Source organism: Agelaius tricolor, unplaced genomic scaffold, assembly GCF_023055355.1.
Source record: "Agelaius tricolor isolate 1412-34295 unplaced genomic scaffold, bAgeTri1.0.p SCAF_3, whole genome shotgun sequence".
Lineage (NCBI taxonomy): Eukaryota > Metazoa > Chordata > Aves > Passeriformes > Icteridae > Agelaius > Agelaius tricolor.
In genome coordinates this window covers 64002775-64019409 of record NW_027269263.1, presented here as the reverse complement: position 1 = coordinate 64019409, position 16635 = coordinate 64002775, and the positions used below count along the sequence as shown (strand labels likewise).

At 41.4% G+C, this 16635-nt stretch overlaps 1 protein-coding gene across 3 annotated transcripts in view; it reads right to left on the bottom strand.

The window, feature by feature from the left end:
* The window catches only part of USP6NL (USP6 N-terminal like), a 115379-nt gene that overhangs the window by 65551 nt on the left and 33193 nt on the right, over positions 1–16635 (bottom strand). The window contains exon 1 of one of the 3 annotated variants that reach the window (XM_071424108.1): positions 2718–2900. The exons of the other annotated variants lie outside the window; for them this stretch is intronic. Within the exon in view, the coding sequence (XP_071280209.1) occupies positions 2718–2775 (58 nt within the window). The 5' untranslated portion in view covers positions 2776–2900. Of the gene's footprint in view, positions 1–2717; positions 2901–16635 lie in introns of those variants that run through there. 3 annotated transcript variants of the gene reach the window in all.

Sequence of the window (16635 nt, the reverse complement as noted above, 5' to 3'; positions counted from 1 at the left end):
TGGAGTCACCTACAGACACCAGAAAATCTTGACCTAAGGGTCCCCTATTATCCACTTAAACAGGTATTTTAAGGTGGGGATAGGGAGAAGGTAGGGGGAAAAAATTTACAACAATGTAATTTTGTATTCATTTAAATCACTGAGCTAAACACTGAAGATCCCTCTTGCACTCCCTGCAGTAACTCATTTTTCCAGAATAAAGGAGGAGGAACTGGCAGGACTATCCCTTATGTTTCCAGCAGTCAAGAAGGAGCTGAACAGCCTGGCAGCAGCTCAGCTGCTCCTGGTTGGGGTGAGTAACACACAGCCCATAGTTACACCTGGCTTTCACCACAGCCTGGCAGAACTCAGCTGCTGCTGAGGGAGGAATGGCCAGAAGACACTAAAATACTGTTCTTTCCCACAAAAAGAAAAGCTGCTGCTCTACAAGGTTTACTAAGTACCTGTATTTTGAATTGTTTGTCTAATCCTGCATGGCTTCTAATCCTGCAAACTGAAAAGAACTGCAAACTAATAAGGCACAGCATTTTTAAAGTGATCTCCATGTGCAATCCACTGAGCACACATCTCTAGTCCCTACAAAAGTAGCCATACAATTTATAGGAATGGTCTTTGGGGTAACTGTAACTCCTAGAGCTGTTCTCTCTGAAACAGCCTAAAAATGACTAAGCTGTACCTCACCTGCCAAAGGTAACAACCATGGAGTAGCTGCCTCATGAAGGTAGTATGAAATCAGTACCACTGAGAGCCTCGGGGAGTTCCTTACACTGAAGGAGCAGTAGGTACAGGTACATTGCAGTGCTCATGCATCAGCAGCAGTATAGGAAACTGCCTCTTACAGGTGAGCCATACATTTAAGAAGAATCACAGATTTGTTTAGGTTGGAAAAGACTTGTAAGATCATTGAGTCCAACCATTAACCCATCACTGCCAAGCCCACCACTAAATCATGCCCCCAAGCACCAAGTGCCTTCAAATACCTCAAGGGATGGTGACTCCACCACTTCCCTAGACAGCCTTTTTCCAGTGCTTGAGAACCCTTTTGGGAACAAAATTGTTCCTAATATCTAATCTAAACTACCTTAATGCATCTTGAACTTGCTTCATCTCATTCTGTCATTTGTTACTGCAGGAAGAGCCCAATCCCCACCTGTGGGATTCACATTCTCTGAACCTGAGAGAAGCAGTAAGAGAAGCAGAGAAAAGAATGATGAAAACAATTCTTATCTCATTTGCTGTGCCTGTGTTTGTGCCAAAGTAGAATGCAATGTGGAGACTGTTTACCCAGAGTGATGGTGTTTTGTTTCCTTGGCCTGTCAGGTCCGTGTGTGTGTGTGTGTGTGTGTGTGGGGACTGTGGGCTGACAGTCAGAGATTCTGTGCAATTAAGTGCAGTTGAGTGCTTGGCAGATTCAGTTTAGATGCAATGTAATATCCTGTAATAGAATATAGAATAATATAGTATAATAAAGTAATTAATGAGCCTTCTGATATTATGGAGTCCTCCTTGTCTTTCTCCCCCTTGTGGGGGTTGCCTTGCTTTCCAGTACCCACCTGGCTACACCCTCCTGGTAGGGAGCTGTAGAGAGCAGTTAAGTTTCCCCCTGGAGCCTCCTTTTCTCCAGGATAAACACCCCCAGCTCCCTCAGTCACTGCACAGGAGCTGTGCTCCAGGCCCTAGCACTGCTCCATGCCCTTCTCCAGACACACTCCAGCACCTCAATGTCCTTCTTGTCACAAGGGGGCCAAAGCTGACCCCAGGATTCAAGGTGTGGCCTCACCAGTGCTGAGTACAGGGGACAATCACAGCCTGGTCCTGTGGCCACAGCATTGCTGGTACAGGCCAGGATGCCACTGGCCTTCCTGGCCACCTGGGCACACACTGGCTCAGGCTCACCCACTGTGGACCAGCACCCTCAGAAGCGATGCCTCTTTCCATAGGGCTCAATACACCAAGAGCATCCTGTGCAACCTTATCCCAAATTCTGAAAAGTTATTTCTTCCTTTTTTGTCCTTTAACCTACCATCATTGTCTCACCAACTGCAGAGCACTCTGAAAACCCCAAAAGAATTTGAAATGTTAATTTGTTTCCCATTACTTTACTAAAATTCTTGCTTGTTGGCACATTACACATCCCACTGCTCAAAGAGCTGCACTGGCACAAATTCCTGTCTGCAGGCACCACCACCAGCTGCTATGCATCTACACATTCAAAGCAATAAACAAACTCTCTGGTCATAGCACAGAGTCCCTTAAATACTCAGGCTGTTTATTTTCCTTCCAGTTCATTCCCATAAACAATGAAATAAAAGCCATGACGTACACTTAATAGTATTTTGCTGTGGGTACACCATGTTCAAAAGGAAGAATCTTGGTAAATACCTGCACATCAGTACTGAAACTGCTCTGAACAAAAGGGATGAAGCATCATTTATTATACTTTCTCCTCATGAAAAGAGAATTTCTAAAACAGAGAAGAGCTTTTAACATAAAATGAACTGGTTAGTTAGAAAAACAATCCCTTTTGCATAACAAAACTTTCTCTGAAACATCTATTTCCAGAAGTTAACTGAGATACATTTCTTCCACCATTAAACATAATTATATTCCTAAATATTGAGTTAGAACTCAGTTATCACTAATTTGAAATGAGAGATAATAACAGCACAATGAAAACAATTAAAGACCAGCACATAAAATTTTACACAACACTTTACCAGTCTTTAGACTGTCATTTTCTTCCCAGTCCTTGTAGAGCTCTGTTTTAGTCTTCATGAAGTAAATCTGTTTGCTTCTACACCATATTCTAAACCAGTTTATCAAAAATGACTGGGGGGAAAGTTCTCCTCCTCCAATTGCTGCATTTGCTCCACACAACTGAGCCCCTTGACACGTGCTCCTTTTTCCAGCCACAGCCCCTCTAGAGCTGCAGGAGCTGCAGAGGCGGGAACAAAGATGCCATTTGTTAATGCCAAGTGTCACGAAGGCACCACGCTGGTGTTCTCCAGCCCAGCCCACAGCCCTGCATTCCAGCTCATAATAAACAAAAGGATTTGAACAAACAGCCTCAGAGGCCAGGGCTCCTGTAACACATCACTGTTCTACTCTTGGGCAAGAATTCTTACTGGTGTTTTCCAAGTGCTGCAGGAAAAGCGTTTTACTCAAAGGACTTACTTGAAATGGGGCTTGAAGTACCCTTTTCCTGGCTTATTACCTAAGAAACCACAAAATTAGGTAACTCTAAAAAATACAGTTTAGATTTCTGTAACATTCCCTACTTGAAGGACGGAGATTTTACATATTTTCTGATCAAAATTCCTTTACTGTTCAAGATATCTTGGGAACTTGAAACACCTAGGATGTCAGAAGTTGACAACAACATTTTTGTTGATAAAAGTACAAAAATCCAGGAGTAAAACCTGAAAAACAGATTTCTGTACCAAATATCCCAGAACAAACACACAAAGCCATTCTCCTGCACAGACTTTAGCCCTCACATGCTCTCTCACCCTGCCATTCTGCTGCTATGTGATGCCTGCAGCCAGGAACCAGCCAATTCCATATCCTAACCCAAGCAAGTCAGGGCACACACACACCACCAGACACTTTGTGAAGCCAGCTGAAAGATGATCAGTGGCACTGGCACAGGTTACCCAGGGAGGCTGTGGAATCTCTCTCCATCCTTGGAGATGTTCATGAGGTGTCCTGGGCAAGCAGCTCTGCACAGCCCTGCTTGAGCACAGGGTTGCACCAGATGACTTCCAGAGGTCTCTTCCAGCCTCAACCCTTCTGTGGTTTTCTTGCACTCAGAGAAGTGTTAAAATGCCAGGAACAGGAGATCTGAACAAGTGTGTTGGAGTATTTTCTTTTCCCCAGAGACTGAAAAAAGAACAGTTCCTTCAATTGTTTTAACCTTCCTCCCCATATCGGTGGCAGAGCACCGAGCCTGGAAACGAGCAGCAGCTCCTTTGTCTTTACCAGTGATTATTGCTCATGGATCCCACCCAAGCCCAGGTGTCAATAGTTTAGTCTCTGGAACCACTATGAGTTTAGACTAAGGCAGTGCCATGTCCACTACCAGGCACATTGCCCTCAAAAGCAGCATTTTCTTACTGCTGACACACACAACAGCAATCCTCTTGCTACACAGAAATCATCTTCCACTTTGCTCATAACAGAACTACTGAACTGAAACCAGCTCCTTTCTGTTTCCTTATTTGTGAGCATATTTATGGTGAGGATGACAAGAACTCACACACAATGAACACAAGCATTTGTCCCAGGTTAACTCTCTCACCCCCTCACCACTTGAAAACAATTTGCTTTTTAACATCACTGCTGCTCTTCTAATCCCAGACAGCAATAAACCATATTACTGATATACACACACACAAACACATCTATATAAATATATATACATATATACTATAGCTATACAAGAGATTTCTACACTGATACTTCTCTTAAGTCTCTCAAGTTTAGCATGTCTGATTTTGTGAGTGTTTTTCAACAGACTTACAGACAGAAAAGGTGAGATTTTGGCTTAACTGAAAAGTCTCTCTATTCCAAAGAAAAGAAAAAAGCAAAAAGATAGAGTAAAACTCTTTGGAAAATCAATATATTGCATTATGTTCTGCATTAAAAAAACCCCATTGCAACAGCATAACAAATGTACCCTCCCCCTCTTCATAATCAGCATTCAGAATAGACACTATTGTAGTTCTACAGCATGAGGAGTAATGAGTGAGAAAATATGAAAGATTTCACTTCCCTGAAGAAACATGACTGAACTCTCATCTTAATGAAAAATTAAGTTTCACTGTGGTAGAACTCTTGCAGTTTTGCAACATTCCCTATGAGACACTGCACGTTCACCAATGGAAAGTGGTCACTTTGGAAATTAGTAGAATTAACTGCTACTAAAAACCCTCTCGAATCAATTTTAAAGTGATCTCCAAAGGACTTAAAGCAAGAGCAGGGAAATCAAGGCAGCCTTGCTAAGGAATATTCCACAGAGTCCATCAAAATATGAAATGAGAATTTAGGAGTCTATGTATCACACAGAATTTAAATCAAATACTCTATCTTGCTTTTAAGCAACAATGGACTAAAGGGCTTACAGAAATACCACCAATATTAATCAATTATTGCAATATGCCTATCATTTTATTTTTAATAACATAGCCTACTAACATTTCTAGTTAATGGAGCAAGAAAGCACAAAACTCAGAATAAAACAGAAAAAAGAATATTCTCTAATAAAATACAACTCAGCCATTTAGTCCTAATTTGCAATTTGTTTTTCAGTGTGTTTCATGTAAATAATTAAACCTTAAAATTAGATCACTCCATCAGCAATACCTACACCTAACCAGCTGGAAGCTGCAGTTGGAATGCTCATGTCATCACCTCACTACTTATGAGCCTTATGAAAGTTCCCACAAGGTTTACAAAGTGGAGTGACAAGATCTGGCAGGGCTCTACTGTAATTCTATTTCACAAAGTGTTGTGTGCAGTCATGAGCCAGAAGATAATTAATTTGCTGAAGGTTAACATAATCAGTTGCAAAGCCAGAAGAAACCACAATTGCCAATTTTCAACAAGATATACTGAAAAGAGTAAACCCAATTTTGAACAATGCTCCTTTCTTGAAAGAAAAAGAGGACAAAACCAATGCACAACCCACCCTCCTGCCCAAACCTCTGTCAACACAACCTGAAACATTTATGTCAGCTCTTAATAGACTTCAATGTAAAAACTCAGGCTGGGTATAATTTGGGGCTTGCCAGTATGCAAAGACTGGTCTGACTTGTGCCACAACTAACTCATGTCTTATGTCTAAGCTTAAGTCATCCTTTGTTCTTCTCTTCCCAAGGGTGTAGTTGGTATCTGGCCTTTTCATCACCATTTTTCTCTTTGCTCAGTGCCATGACAGAGCAGCATTGTGGCCACACAGAAGAGGTCACTCACCCACACGTTTGTCTGTCAGGAGATGCAAACCCTGCTGAGCTCAGCCCTCCCAGCAGCTGCTGCAGTGGCCATGGGGGCAGATCTGCAGGTCCAGGGGACACAGAGAGCCCAGAGTGTGACACATGTTCCATCCCAGCAGCCATGGAACAACAGAGACACAGCCTTCATGGAAAAACACTGGAGGTTTTCTACTTCTGCAAATCACTTTATGGTCTTCCATGAAAAGATTACATTTCTTAGAACTCCTGCTGTGGCTAGAACTGATCCCACTGTAACATAAAATCTGTTTCATCTCCAGCTCATGAGTATTACTCCCACACTCCTCCTGAAATTCATGACCTTTCCCAGCACTAGCCCTAACCTTTACAATTATGTCTTAATAAAATATGCTGCAAATCATCTGCTGCATTTATGGGAAGATCAGACACTTGACCTCAGAAGCAGTATTGACAGATGAAAAGCAGAAATATTTCAGGAATTTTACCCTCAACCTAATATAAGTCAAGGCATCCTTTTACACCAGTGGCTTTTCAGGTACTGGTTACGATTTTATAAGCAAATTTAGTTGAAAATGCCTTTTTTTTTTAATTCCTTGTACTTTTAAAGTATATTATACCTGCAGTTCCCAGAGGCTTTTGAGAACTAAAGTATCCCTTCTGTACACTGACGCTGCTCATACTTCTTTTAACCAAGACAGGCTACTAAACACACAAGCAAAACCATCTTTCAGCAAGACTGAACATAGCAGTTCTCTGCAATAAATTTCTTCTTTGCTTTCCCAATGCCATATATCAGGATGACATATAAGATTTTTTTTTTTCCAGCAACATAAATCAAAATAACATTAAAAAATTCTCCAAAATGCTGACATTATTTCCAACATCATTTCAGATTTCCTGTTTTGAACATCATAATTAGTGGTAGAATATGAATGTTTTCACAGCACTAAGATTTGCCACATCAATTTAAAGAGTAAAATGGTTCTAATATTTTCAATTCTGACACAAAGTAGAACATTTCATAACAAGAGCTATGCTTCCCACGTTAACAGACTTATATTTAAGTAGTCAGTTGCCACACTGCACTAATTATGTTAAGTCTCCTGATTAATCATTTTTCTCTCTGCATTAGTCAAAATTAATGAAGCAAACAATAATTATATTTTAAAATTCAGCGTTAATGATGTGAAGTCTATTCCCAGTTTAAAACATCACCAAGACAACACTCATACAGACTCTGGATGAAGTTTTTTAAAAGAGGGTGGTTCTTGATTTTTGAGGAAGCTGGTTTATTTCTTCTGTAGGGCTAGAGAATCTACAGGTTTCTAGTTACAAAATTTCATTGATATTGGTATCATTTTATACTGGGTCAAATAAAGAGAATTGTTCTACACAGATGAGCTGTGAACACACTGAGTACCCACAGTCCAGCTCATCATTTAATTACACAGCCGATTTAACTGATTACAACAGGAAAAAAAAGGAGGGTTTGTTTGTGTAATACATGCTATTCTGCCACTTAGCAAGACTAAAGAGCCCCAAGCCAGCTCAGAAAAACACCAGCTCTGACTGAAGGTGGCAGGAGTAGAACCTGAACAGCCTCATGGGGATGCAGCAGCAGCTCCCCAGACCTGCCCAGGGCTGGCACTGAGCTGCTGCTCAGCTCAGGCACTGCCCAAACCTTGCTGGCCCCACATGAAACTTTGGAAAAGGAAGTGTTCACAAACAAGCAACAGATGAGCAGCTCCTGAAATCACCAGATTTCACTCCCCAGCTGCTCACATCCTACCAGCCTTTGACTTTTCTGCCTTCTCCTGGAAGAGACAATGCAAAGCACACAGGGACGAGTCCTTGCCCAAAAGTGTGAGAGAACCTCCCTGCAGCCTCTGCTCACACCTGAACTTGAGCCTCCCAGGGGCTGAGCTGCTGCTCTGCCTGTGTGGATACAGCATGGGGAGGCCTTGGCATTCATTTTCAAGTTTTAAAATCAGTTTCAGCCCAATATACAACAGGAAAATAAAATCTTAAATCTTGTGAAAGTTGTGGAAGGATGAAAAACCATTTCTCGCTTTATTCCAGTGTCCTGGGTTGTAAGATGTGAGTATTCCATTTGCAATCTGTTAGAGGGGGGGCAGTTATCTTCTGTTAGTTGGGCAGTTTTCTTTATCTCTTCCACATCCTATCCTCCCTCTGGGGAGACATCTGCTGTCAATGGGCCACTGAGTGTCCCTGCATGGCTGATAAAATTCCATCATCCCACTGGGAGATGCTCTGCCCAGGGGGAGGAGCCAAGCATTCCTACCTGGATACAGTCTGACATTTGGAACACAGAAGCAGCCTTTTTCCATTGCATTCCCAGGGGAGCAGCTTTCTTCTCCACTGGATTCCCAGAGGAAGACCAGGTCCACCTCTACACCATCACTGGACCTTCAGAGGAAAACTCCACCCTTCTGCAGGATCCCTGCTCCAACAGAACCACAGCTGTCACTGCAGGAGGGCTGAGCCACCATGGAATGGGACCGTGCCACCACCCTGACCCACAGGGTGCCAGGTCATGTTCTAATTCTGTCATTTTCCATTTCAAGGAAGCCTCTTGCCTGCCTTAACAAACACCTGTCTTTCCAAACCAAGACATCCAGCAAGAGCATGTTACACAAGTTACACCAGTTATTACAGGCTGCTAGACAGACTGCTGTGATCCACACCACACAGTGTGGATCTCAGGCATCCCTCCATCTACCATTGGGATACACTGAAGGAACCACCACAAAGCACAGTAACAGTGAGAGGAGCTGCAAGGCCCTTCTGTTCAACTTTAAATATAATCCTAAAATACTTAAAGCATTTCACAAAAAAATAAAAATACAGAGTTACATGCTAGAGCTCAGTTCACCGTTGCTGAACAGCTTTCTTCAATTACTCTGTCTCTGAGCTACTCATCTTAGAGCAGATAAACATTTTAACTGTAGTAATAATACCTTAAGTACAAATAGGATCCTCTAAGGGAATCCTCTGAAAAGTCTGAATGGCACCAAGAAGCTCATATGACACTAAACCTTTTCTTGGTAGCTCTGTGATAAGCTTGAGTAAGTCCACAGGAAGACATCAAGGCAAATTTAGATACCTGCCCTCTTGTATCAGTCATGTCTACACAGCATGGAGCTGAATAACTGCCTGCTTACAGTATCTGTCATTAACTTAAAAATTAAAATGACATTTAAGAGAGGGAAAGAAATACTGAAATCCGCTCTGAACATCTGAAATAATTTTAAGTGTCAGGCAGCAGTAGATCCATATTTTTTATGTTTATAAAGTGGTTATAGGAAAGGCTGGAGGATTAAGAGACAACCAGCTGAAAGGTTAACAAGTTTGTCAAATGGCAGCAGAAACAGGGGAAGTTTCTTCATCTTTGCCATGAGAAAAGGAAGTTAATGGTAGACAAGAAGGTTCTGTTGTTTTCAGTTTCACTGGCTGAGGACTGGTAAACAAAACAAAGTAAACAGCCATGGCATTTCCCATGCAAAACAGGAATTAGGGCCCCCCAGGCTGTCCTGTGTGCCTGGTCCCAGCCCCCAGCAGAGCAGCTGCAATAAATCCCAGTGCCATACCCCCAAAGCACAATCAGGTTGCATTCATACTGCTAATCAGCAATACCAGTATGAATTTGTTTGCCTCCACCTAGTTTGCATCAGTTAAAACCTTTGTCAATATAGAACAACTTTAGAGTTTGGATAAAACAACCCAAAGGTAGGGAGAAAGGGGGAAGAAAAAAGATCACAAACTTTCTGGTTGTGTATCTACAGAACACTGTACCAGTAAGAAAAACCTTCTGCCAACATAAGATCCATCACCTTTATTATTTTGCTAGAGGAAGCACCAAATTTTAGATGTAATGTACAGATTTTAGATGTAGTAGTAGATGTATCCCTAAAACTTAGGAGAGAGTGCCAAAAAAAAGGTCTTGGTCTTTTTCCCCAACCTTTGACTCCAGTTAATTACAGACAACACTGTAATGTCAGCACCACTGAGAGTCAGGCACAAAGCTGTAGTAGGAAAAGACCACAAAATGAAAATGAAGACATTTGTTTGAATCTTTGATTTTAAAGGACAGTACAGAGTCAGAACAGAATTTTCCAAAGAGGTTATAAATCTCTTTCAAGTAAGAGATCACAGCAAGAGGCAGCATTTGGCTCATTCTTTGGATATTCTGAAAGTATTTTACAAATATCCAGTGTTGATGTAAGATGATAATTACTAATTTATACTGCTGTTGCACAGAAACAATAACTTCAATAATCAGTGCATTAACAGGCAGGCATATCAGTAACACTTTCTTTTTCTTGGCTCAGAACAAGATAACCACTGAGGTACTTCAGTAACAGAAACCCACCATGAAGCTTTCAATGCTATTTCTCCTAAAATCAGTACTTTTGTTACAGTACTGACAAAATGAACTACAAACACATGCTGTGAACACCTTAACAAGTTCCTACTGCAAAACAAACATGATGTTAATTCTAGTTTAAGCCTTATACACAGCCATCAAGAAAAAAATCCATTTGTTTATGCTGAAGTCAATAATGCACTGAACCTACTAATGATGATCTGCTTTAAAACCACTACACTGTGTTAAAGAAAAAAGCCAAACCAAAGAAATTCACCCATAACCCAGAAAAATCTGTTTGTCACAGATTCTCATATCTCACCAGAAAATTACCTGAAATTTTAAGAAGGCAGTTTTAAACTCACTGAACTGAGAAAGTCTCCATCATCTAATACAAACACTGATGCAGTACTTTGGAAATCCCTATTCCAGTTTATCAGCATTAGCTCTAGGATAATAAACAAATAAAGCCTTTCATGGATTCCAGTCCAGCCCATATAACCTATTTCATTCCAAATAGATCCCTCTCAATCTATGTGAAATTCATATCCCCCACAGAATCAAAATCCACAGGAAGAGCCACAACTTGGTAGAGCCTGTGGAGCTGCACCTGGCAAACAGGATCCTGTTCCCTGGGAAAAGCAGAGCCACTGCAGAACCTCCCCTAGGGCAGACATGAGCTGCTCTCTCCACCAGAGAGAGAGGAACAGCACCAGCTGGGATTTAAACACACATCCACCCACTGTCTGCTGTGCCTCTAGACATGCAATTAAGATATTCAGCACTTTGGGGAGGGTTCAAGTTCTCATTTGTGCAGCTCAGATGGACCAGGAGCAACAGGGCTGACTGGTTACCCAGGCATGAACCAAACAACCAACTTCCGCAAGACAACAGCTTTGAGCTCTAAAACCTGAGCTGCAGAGAAAAAAACTTTAGAGGTCAAAGCTCTACATGAGGCTATATGGTCTTTAAATACTTTTTTTTGACTTGGAAAGGTAGACAAAGTAGTCAGGCAAGAAACCTTCCCATGAGGGAGGGGCAACACTCATTTTGAAATCTACTAACCTCACATGGAAATTCTGCAAATTCATCAGTGAAGTTTTCAGCAATGAAGTTAAACCCAAAATTACTTGCAAGGAAAAAACTTATTTTGGTTATGAATTGTGGTTCCCTCTTACAACTGAAAACATTTCTTCAATACATGTTAAAATGTCAGCTTTGCATTTCTGATGTTACTACAACCAAAGCCAAAGCCTGTTCTTGAAGCAAGGAACTGTAATGCAGCAAACCAAAACCATCTCTGTACACATATTCCTGAAAGGTCTAGCAAAGGATGGGAAACAAAGAGGATGAACTTAATGAATGTTCCTTCAGTTACAACATTTTGGAAGGATTAGGAACTATCACTCCAAGGGTTTCAAACTGGATGAAAATCCAACAGCCTTTCATCAACTCTTCCCTCTTCAGCAGATGTACAGTTGTCATCTATCACACAAGTCTGAAAGTGAATGAAAACTACCAAATATTTCTTCTGTTTTTAGAGTTTTCTGAAACCGTTCAATTTACCAACAAACTTCTTGTTGTGACAGCAAGTTCTTGAAAGAATTTACAAACAACTCAATCTCTCTTAAGGCTGGGGGAAAAGAAGAAATATCATTTTCAACAGCAATTTGTTTTACTATAAGCCACACTAAAGACAAAACAGCTTTTAGGGTGCTTTAGTCATCAGTATAAACCTTACTCTGCTTAAATAGTGAGCAGAATTTCTACACTTTCTCCTTCTCTAGCTCACTTTATTCCTTGGCAGAGAAAAATCCAGGGGTGTAACTATTAAACACTATAAAATTACTCACACATACTCTATTTGCCACCACCCACTGTTTTGGAAGAGCACACAAAACCTAAGCTCTGACAACAGGAACCAGTGGTTCACATTATTGTGATATCATGTGCCATAAATGTAGAAAAACAAAAGCATCAGAGAGTACTTTGTACCTGAGGTACAAAAGGCTGCTCAGTCCCAGGGCAGCAGTCAGGCCACCTCAGACACACTGATGACAGGTTTCTCTGAAAAATGAGTCAGCAGCACACCCTGGGGAGGTTCTCTCACAATTAAAACAGTATCACAAACAGCCATTATTCTTCAGGTGCTACTGAGCCCAGGTGGTGTCTCACTGAATCATCAGCTCCAACAAAGACTCAGTCACTTTTTCTCAGATAAACAGACAGGGTTTTAAGCAAAGGCACAAAACAAATACATGGATTTGAAACTCGGCTAATCTGGCTTTACTAATTAAAAAACCCTTTGGTGGGAATGCAATGAGAGGCTCTCTCCCTGTTTGAGAGGTACAGATGTATTCTGATGCTGTGGATGCAATGAAGGCTGCAGCACCCAGAGCTCCAGGGCTGATGGAAGTGCAGCCCAAGCACTGCTGCTCAGCTTGGACAGTGCAACCTTCACCCTGACACAGCCCACAGTGAGGCAGTGCCCTGTGACACCTTCTGAGACTTGAGAAGCAGGGGGTGAGAATTCACAAGTCACACCTAATGACAGTATAAATGCAAACAATAAGAGGATACAGAAAGCAGGGGGAGGAGGAAGTGTGATGTTTTAGCCAAGCCATGACATTTTAAGAGCATGATATACCAAACTGCTAGAATAGAAGTAGCTGTCAAGCTAAAGCATGCAGAAGCCATCATCAGTAAGGGGTATGAGATTACAACATTCCATCAAATCTGAGTACCAATCTTCCCACCACTTTGCACCTGTTTTCCTCCTTCACACCTGTATATTACATCAGCATTATTTGGTAGCTCTCTGCTTACACAAGCAAAGCTGAAATGAAAGAAAAAAAAGAGTAAAAAAATCAAAAGCCTAAGGGAAAACTCTGTGTTAAGAGTTTTTGCCATAGAGGCAAAATATGGATGCAAAACAACTGCACATCCTTAAAAGGATGAAGAAAAAATAGGAAAAAAATGGAGATTAGGCTATGGCACAAGTCAGTGTGAAGGGTCCATGAACAGTAACTTTGAAAAGCAGAGTTTTCTCCAGCACACAACCGAGACTCACCAGCACAAAAATAATACAAACAAAGTATAAATTAGCTTCTTTTTAAAAACTTTATAGCCACCTTTTAGGTAACTCCAAGTTTTAAAGCTATAAGGATATGACACAGGGAACTGCCATATTTATAAGCCACTGTAATGATGTGACCATCAGATACATCTGCTTTGTGGCCACTTCAGGACAAGGGCAAATTTCCTATTCTTACACCTCAGAGGTAACTACTCCTCAGTGAAACTGGTATGTCATTACTGGTGCAGTATCAGACAGTTCCCTGATACATCATTCAGCCATCAGCATTTTAAGTTCAAGCTTCTTAGCTCATATAAATAGAATACCAAATATTTACAGCCTTTCACATGGGACTGTAGGATTTAGCCAAATTTTAATTGAAGGACTTTTCACATTTGGCTCAGAATGAAAAAGAATGCTTGGGAAACAAGCTCATCTGCAGGGTTTTTTTTAACTGTGGAAGAAAAAAAAAATTTAAAATTATAAAAGAGCTGCAATAGTTTTCATGTTAGAGCCATTTTTAATGTCTTTGTATTAAAATAAATTACTCCCAAATAAGACACTCTAAGTTGGTTTTTTTTTAGTTTTTAATTGGAAACAAATATTTTTCCACTAATCAGAAATCTATGAACTCAACTGATGAAAGCTGCATGACAGATAAAGGGCAGGTAAAAATAGGTTTGAGAGGAAAAAAGTAAAAAATACCACAGAAAAGTTGTTTTAAATGAAAAAGGAATCAGAAATTTCCAAGGTAGCTTAGTCAAATAAACAAAGCCCAGACCAAACTATTAAATAGCAATTCAACAGCAGCAGGAATGATTCAGATATGTCAAATAAATTTTGTGTCCCCTTGTCCACCTGCAATCACCTCACATTCAAGTGCATTCTCATCAGCCTTTGATTACCTCTTCTGCAAACTCCTCATATCATGAAATTATATCACAGTGAGGATACAAGAGATAATTTGTTGACATTTCCTAATGGTAGCAATGACTTCAGAATTTCTAACACTTCCCAGCCAAAATTGCTCCAAAACTGGCATACCAGTTAATACTGTTTCAAAACAAGTTACTACACACCAGCAGCTGGAAGTGTTACAAAGCTTATTCATTTCTTTTTTTTTTCTTTTTTTTTTCTTTCTTTTTTTTTTAACACTGAGAGATTTGACCTAGGAGTACATTAAGAGAGCAGAAAGGAAAAGACAGGAGGACATCATTCAGACATCCAATCCTGGATTTACAGTGCTTGTTGACCACATCACTGCTCTTTGTCTCCCACTCTGCTGAAGTTACTGCTCTGGGCAGAGCTGGTAAACAGAATCATGTGAGTGCAATGACAGAAAAGCCCAGCTGCTGAATTTGCTCATGCTGCCATCCCTGGCAGCTCCAGGGGACATGGACTGGGGAGGACTCACAGGAACAGAGCTGCAAAGTTTAAGGTTGTGCACATCTCAGCATTGCTGTAGTGGGTTGACCCTTGGCTGGCTGCCCAGTGCCCACTGACCTGCTCTCACTCCTCCTACTTAACTGGGGGAGAAGAAAAGAAGAAAAAGCTCATGGATCAAGATAAACAGGGAGGCCACTCACCAATTACACTCATGAGAAAAACCTACTTGGCTTGGGAAATCTAATTTACTAGCAATTAAAAATAGTACAGGTCAGCCCATAACACTTGGGTTTTGCTGCTCCTTAATCCTGACACTCTTCCCATGCTCCAGCACGGGGTCCCTCCAAAGGGATACAGTCCTTCACAAACTGTTCCAGCAGGGGCCTTTCCCACCAGCTGCTGCCCCTACCAGCAAACCTGTTCCTGATGTGGGCTGCTCTTCCAGGGCCACAGTTTCTGCCAGGATCCTGCTTCAGCATGGCCTCTCCAGGGGCTGCAGGTGGATCTCTGCTCCCTCCATGGACCTCCATGGGCTGCAGGAGCTCAGCTGCCTCACCAGGGTCTTCTCCAGAGCTGCCAGTGACTCTCTGCTCTGGTGCCTAAACACCTTCTCCTGTTCCTTCACTGGCTTTAGGGTCTGAAGAGTTAATTCCCACTGTATTTTTATCTCTCTCCTCTCCCACAACTGCTGCACATTTCTGAACTATCTTATCTCAGAGGTGTCACCAGCTTCACTGGTGAGCTCAGCTTTGGCCCAAGATGGGCCTGTTTTGGAGCAAGCTGTGTCTGGCTATGCCCAGCCCAGGGGCAGACCCTGGCCTCCTCTGACACTGGCCACCTCTGCAGCCCCAGCTACCAAAACCTTGCCATGTAAGCCCAGTACACAAACTCTGCCACTAAGTTAACACTTAATCTCAAAATGCAGAATATATAAAACCCCAAGTTATAAATGTCAGTCTTCAATGCTTTAGTGCATAATCCCTCGATCCCCCTCTGCCCCTGAATATCAAGCCTACCAGAAATTCCATTTATTTCCAAGGAAAACCTCATTAGGCTATTCTATCCAATGCCAAGATCATAAATCTGGGATAAAAGACTACTGATGTTCCACACAATTCTATAAATAACATTTTAGTCTAAATTGGAAGAGCGCTTTGGAGCAAAGCTCCAGATCATCTCTATTTACTGCTCTCCACTTTGTGCTGGGAAGAGACTTGGAAGAATGCACAGCTGGATTCCTTCCAGGTTCAACTATCTGGGAGATGCACTCCTACCTCCAAGTTATGTTCTACCCAAGGTTTGATCTAGCCTGGAAAAAACTGCTGAAATACAGAGGAATGTTGAACTCCCAGCCTTCCTCTGTCCATCTCTGCCAGCATGGACACAGTTCATGAGCCACTGTTAAATGCCCAGCCCAGGCCCAGCACAGCTGTCTTTTGATTTTGCCTAAGTATATTTGCTCATTCCTCCTTTTAGAACTTATCAGCACTATTTATAGAATGGCTTTACATTCTTATTAGTTGCCAGACAATGATTTTTAATACATGTTCCATCACTACAAATACTCCTCTGCAAAGCTTTACACATTATGTAAAACAGGCAATTATCACTGCACAGATTAGAAGGTCATTCCAATGCCTATAAACTAAATAGTAGTGGGAATTGGAGTCTGTGTAGCTTATTTTCTTTTTCATCTATAGATTTGGCAAGCTCCAGCCTAGCATTCATCCCACGTTTTTCAAAACCTAGCCAGAGTACTAATTCACGGCCCAGAATTGACAAAAACATATCTTTGATTTGTGCAATGTGTGATCCACACT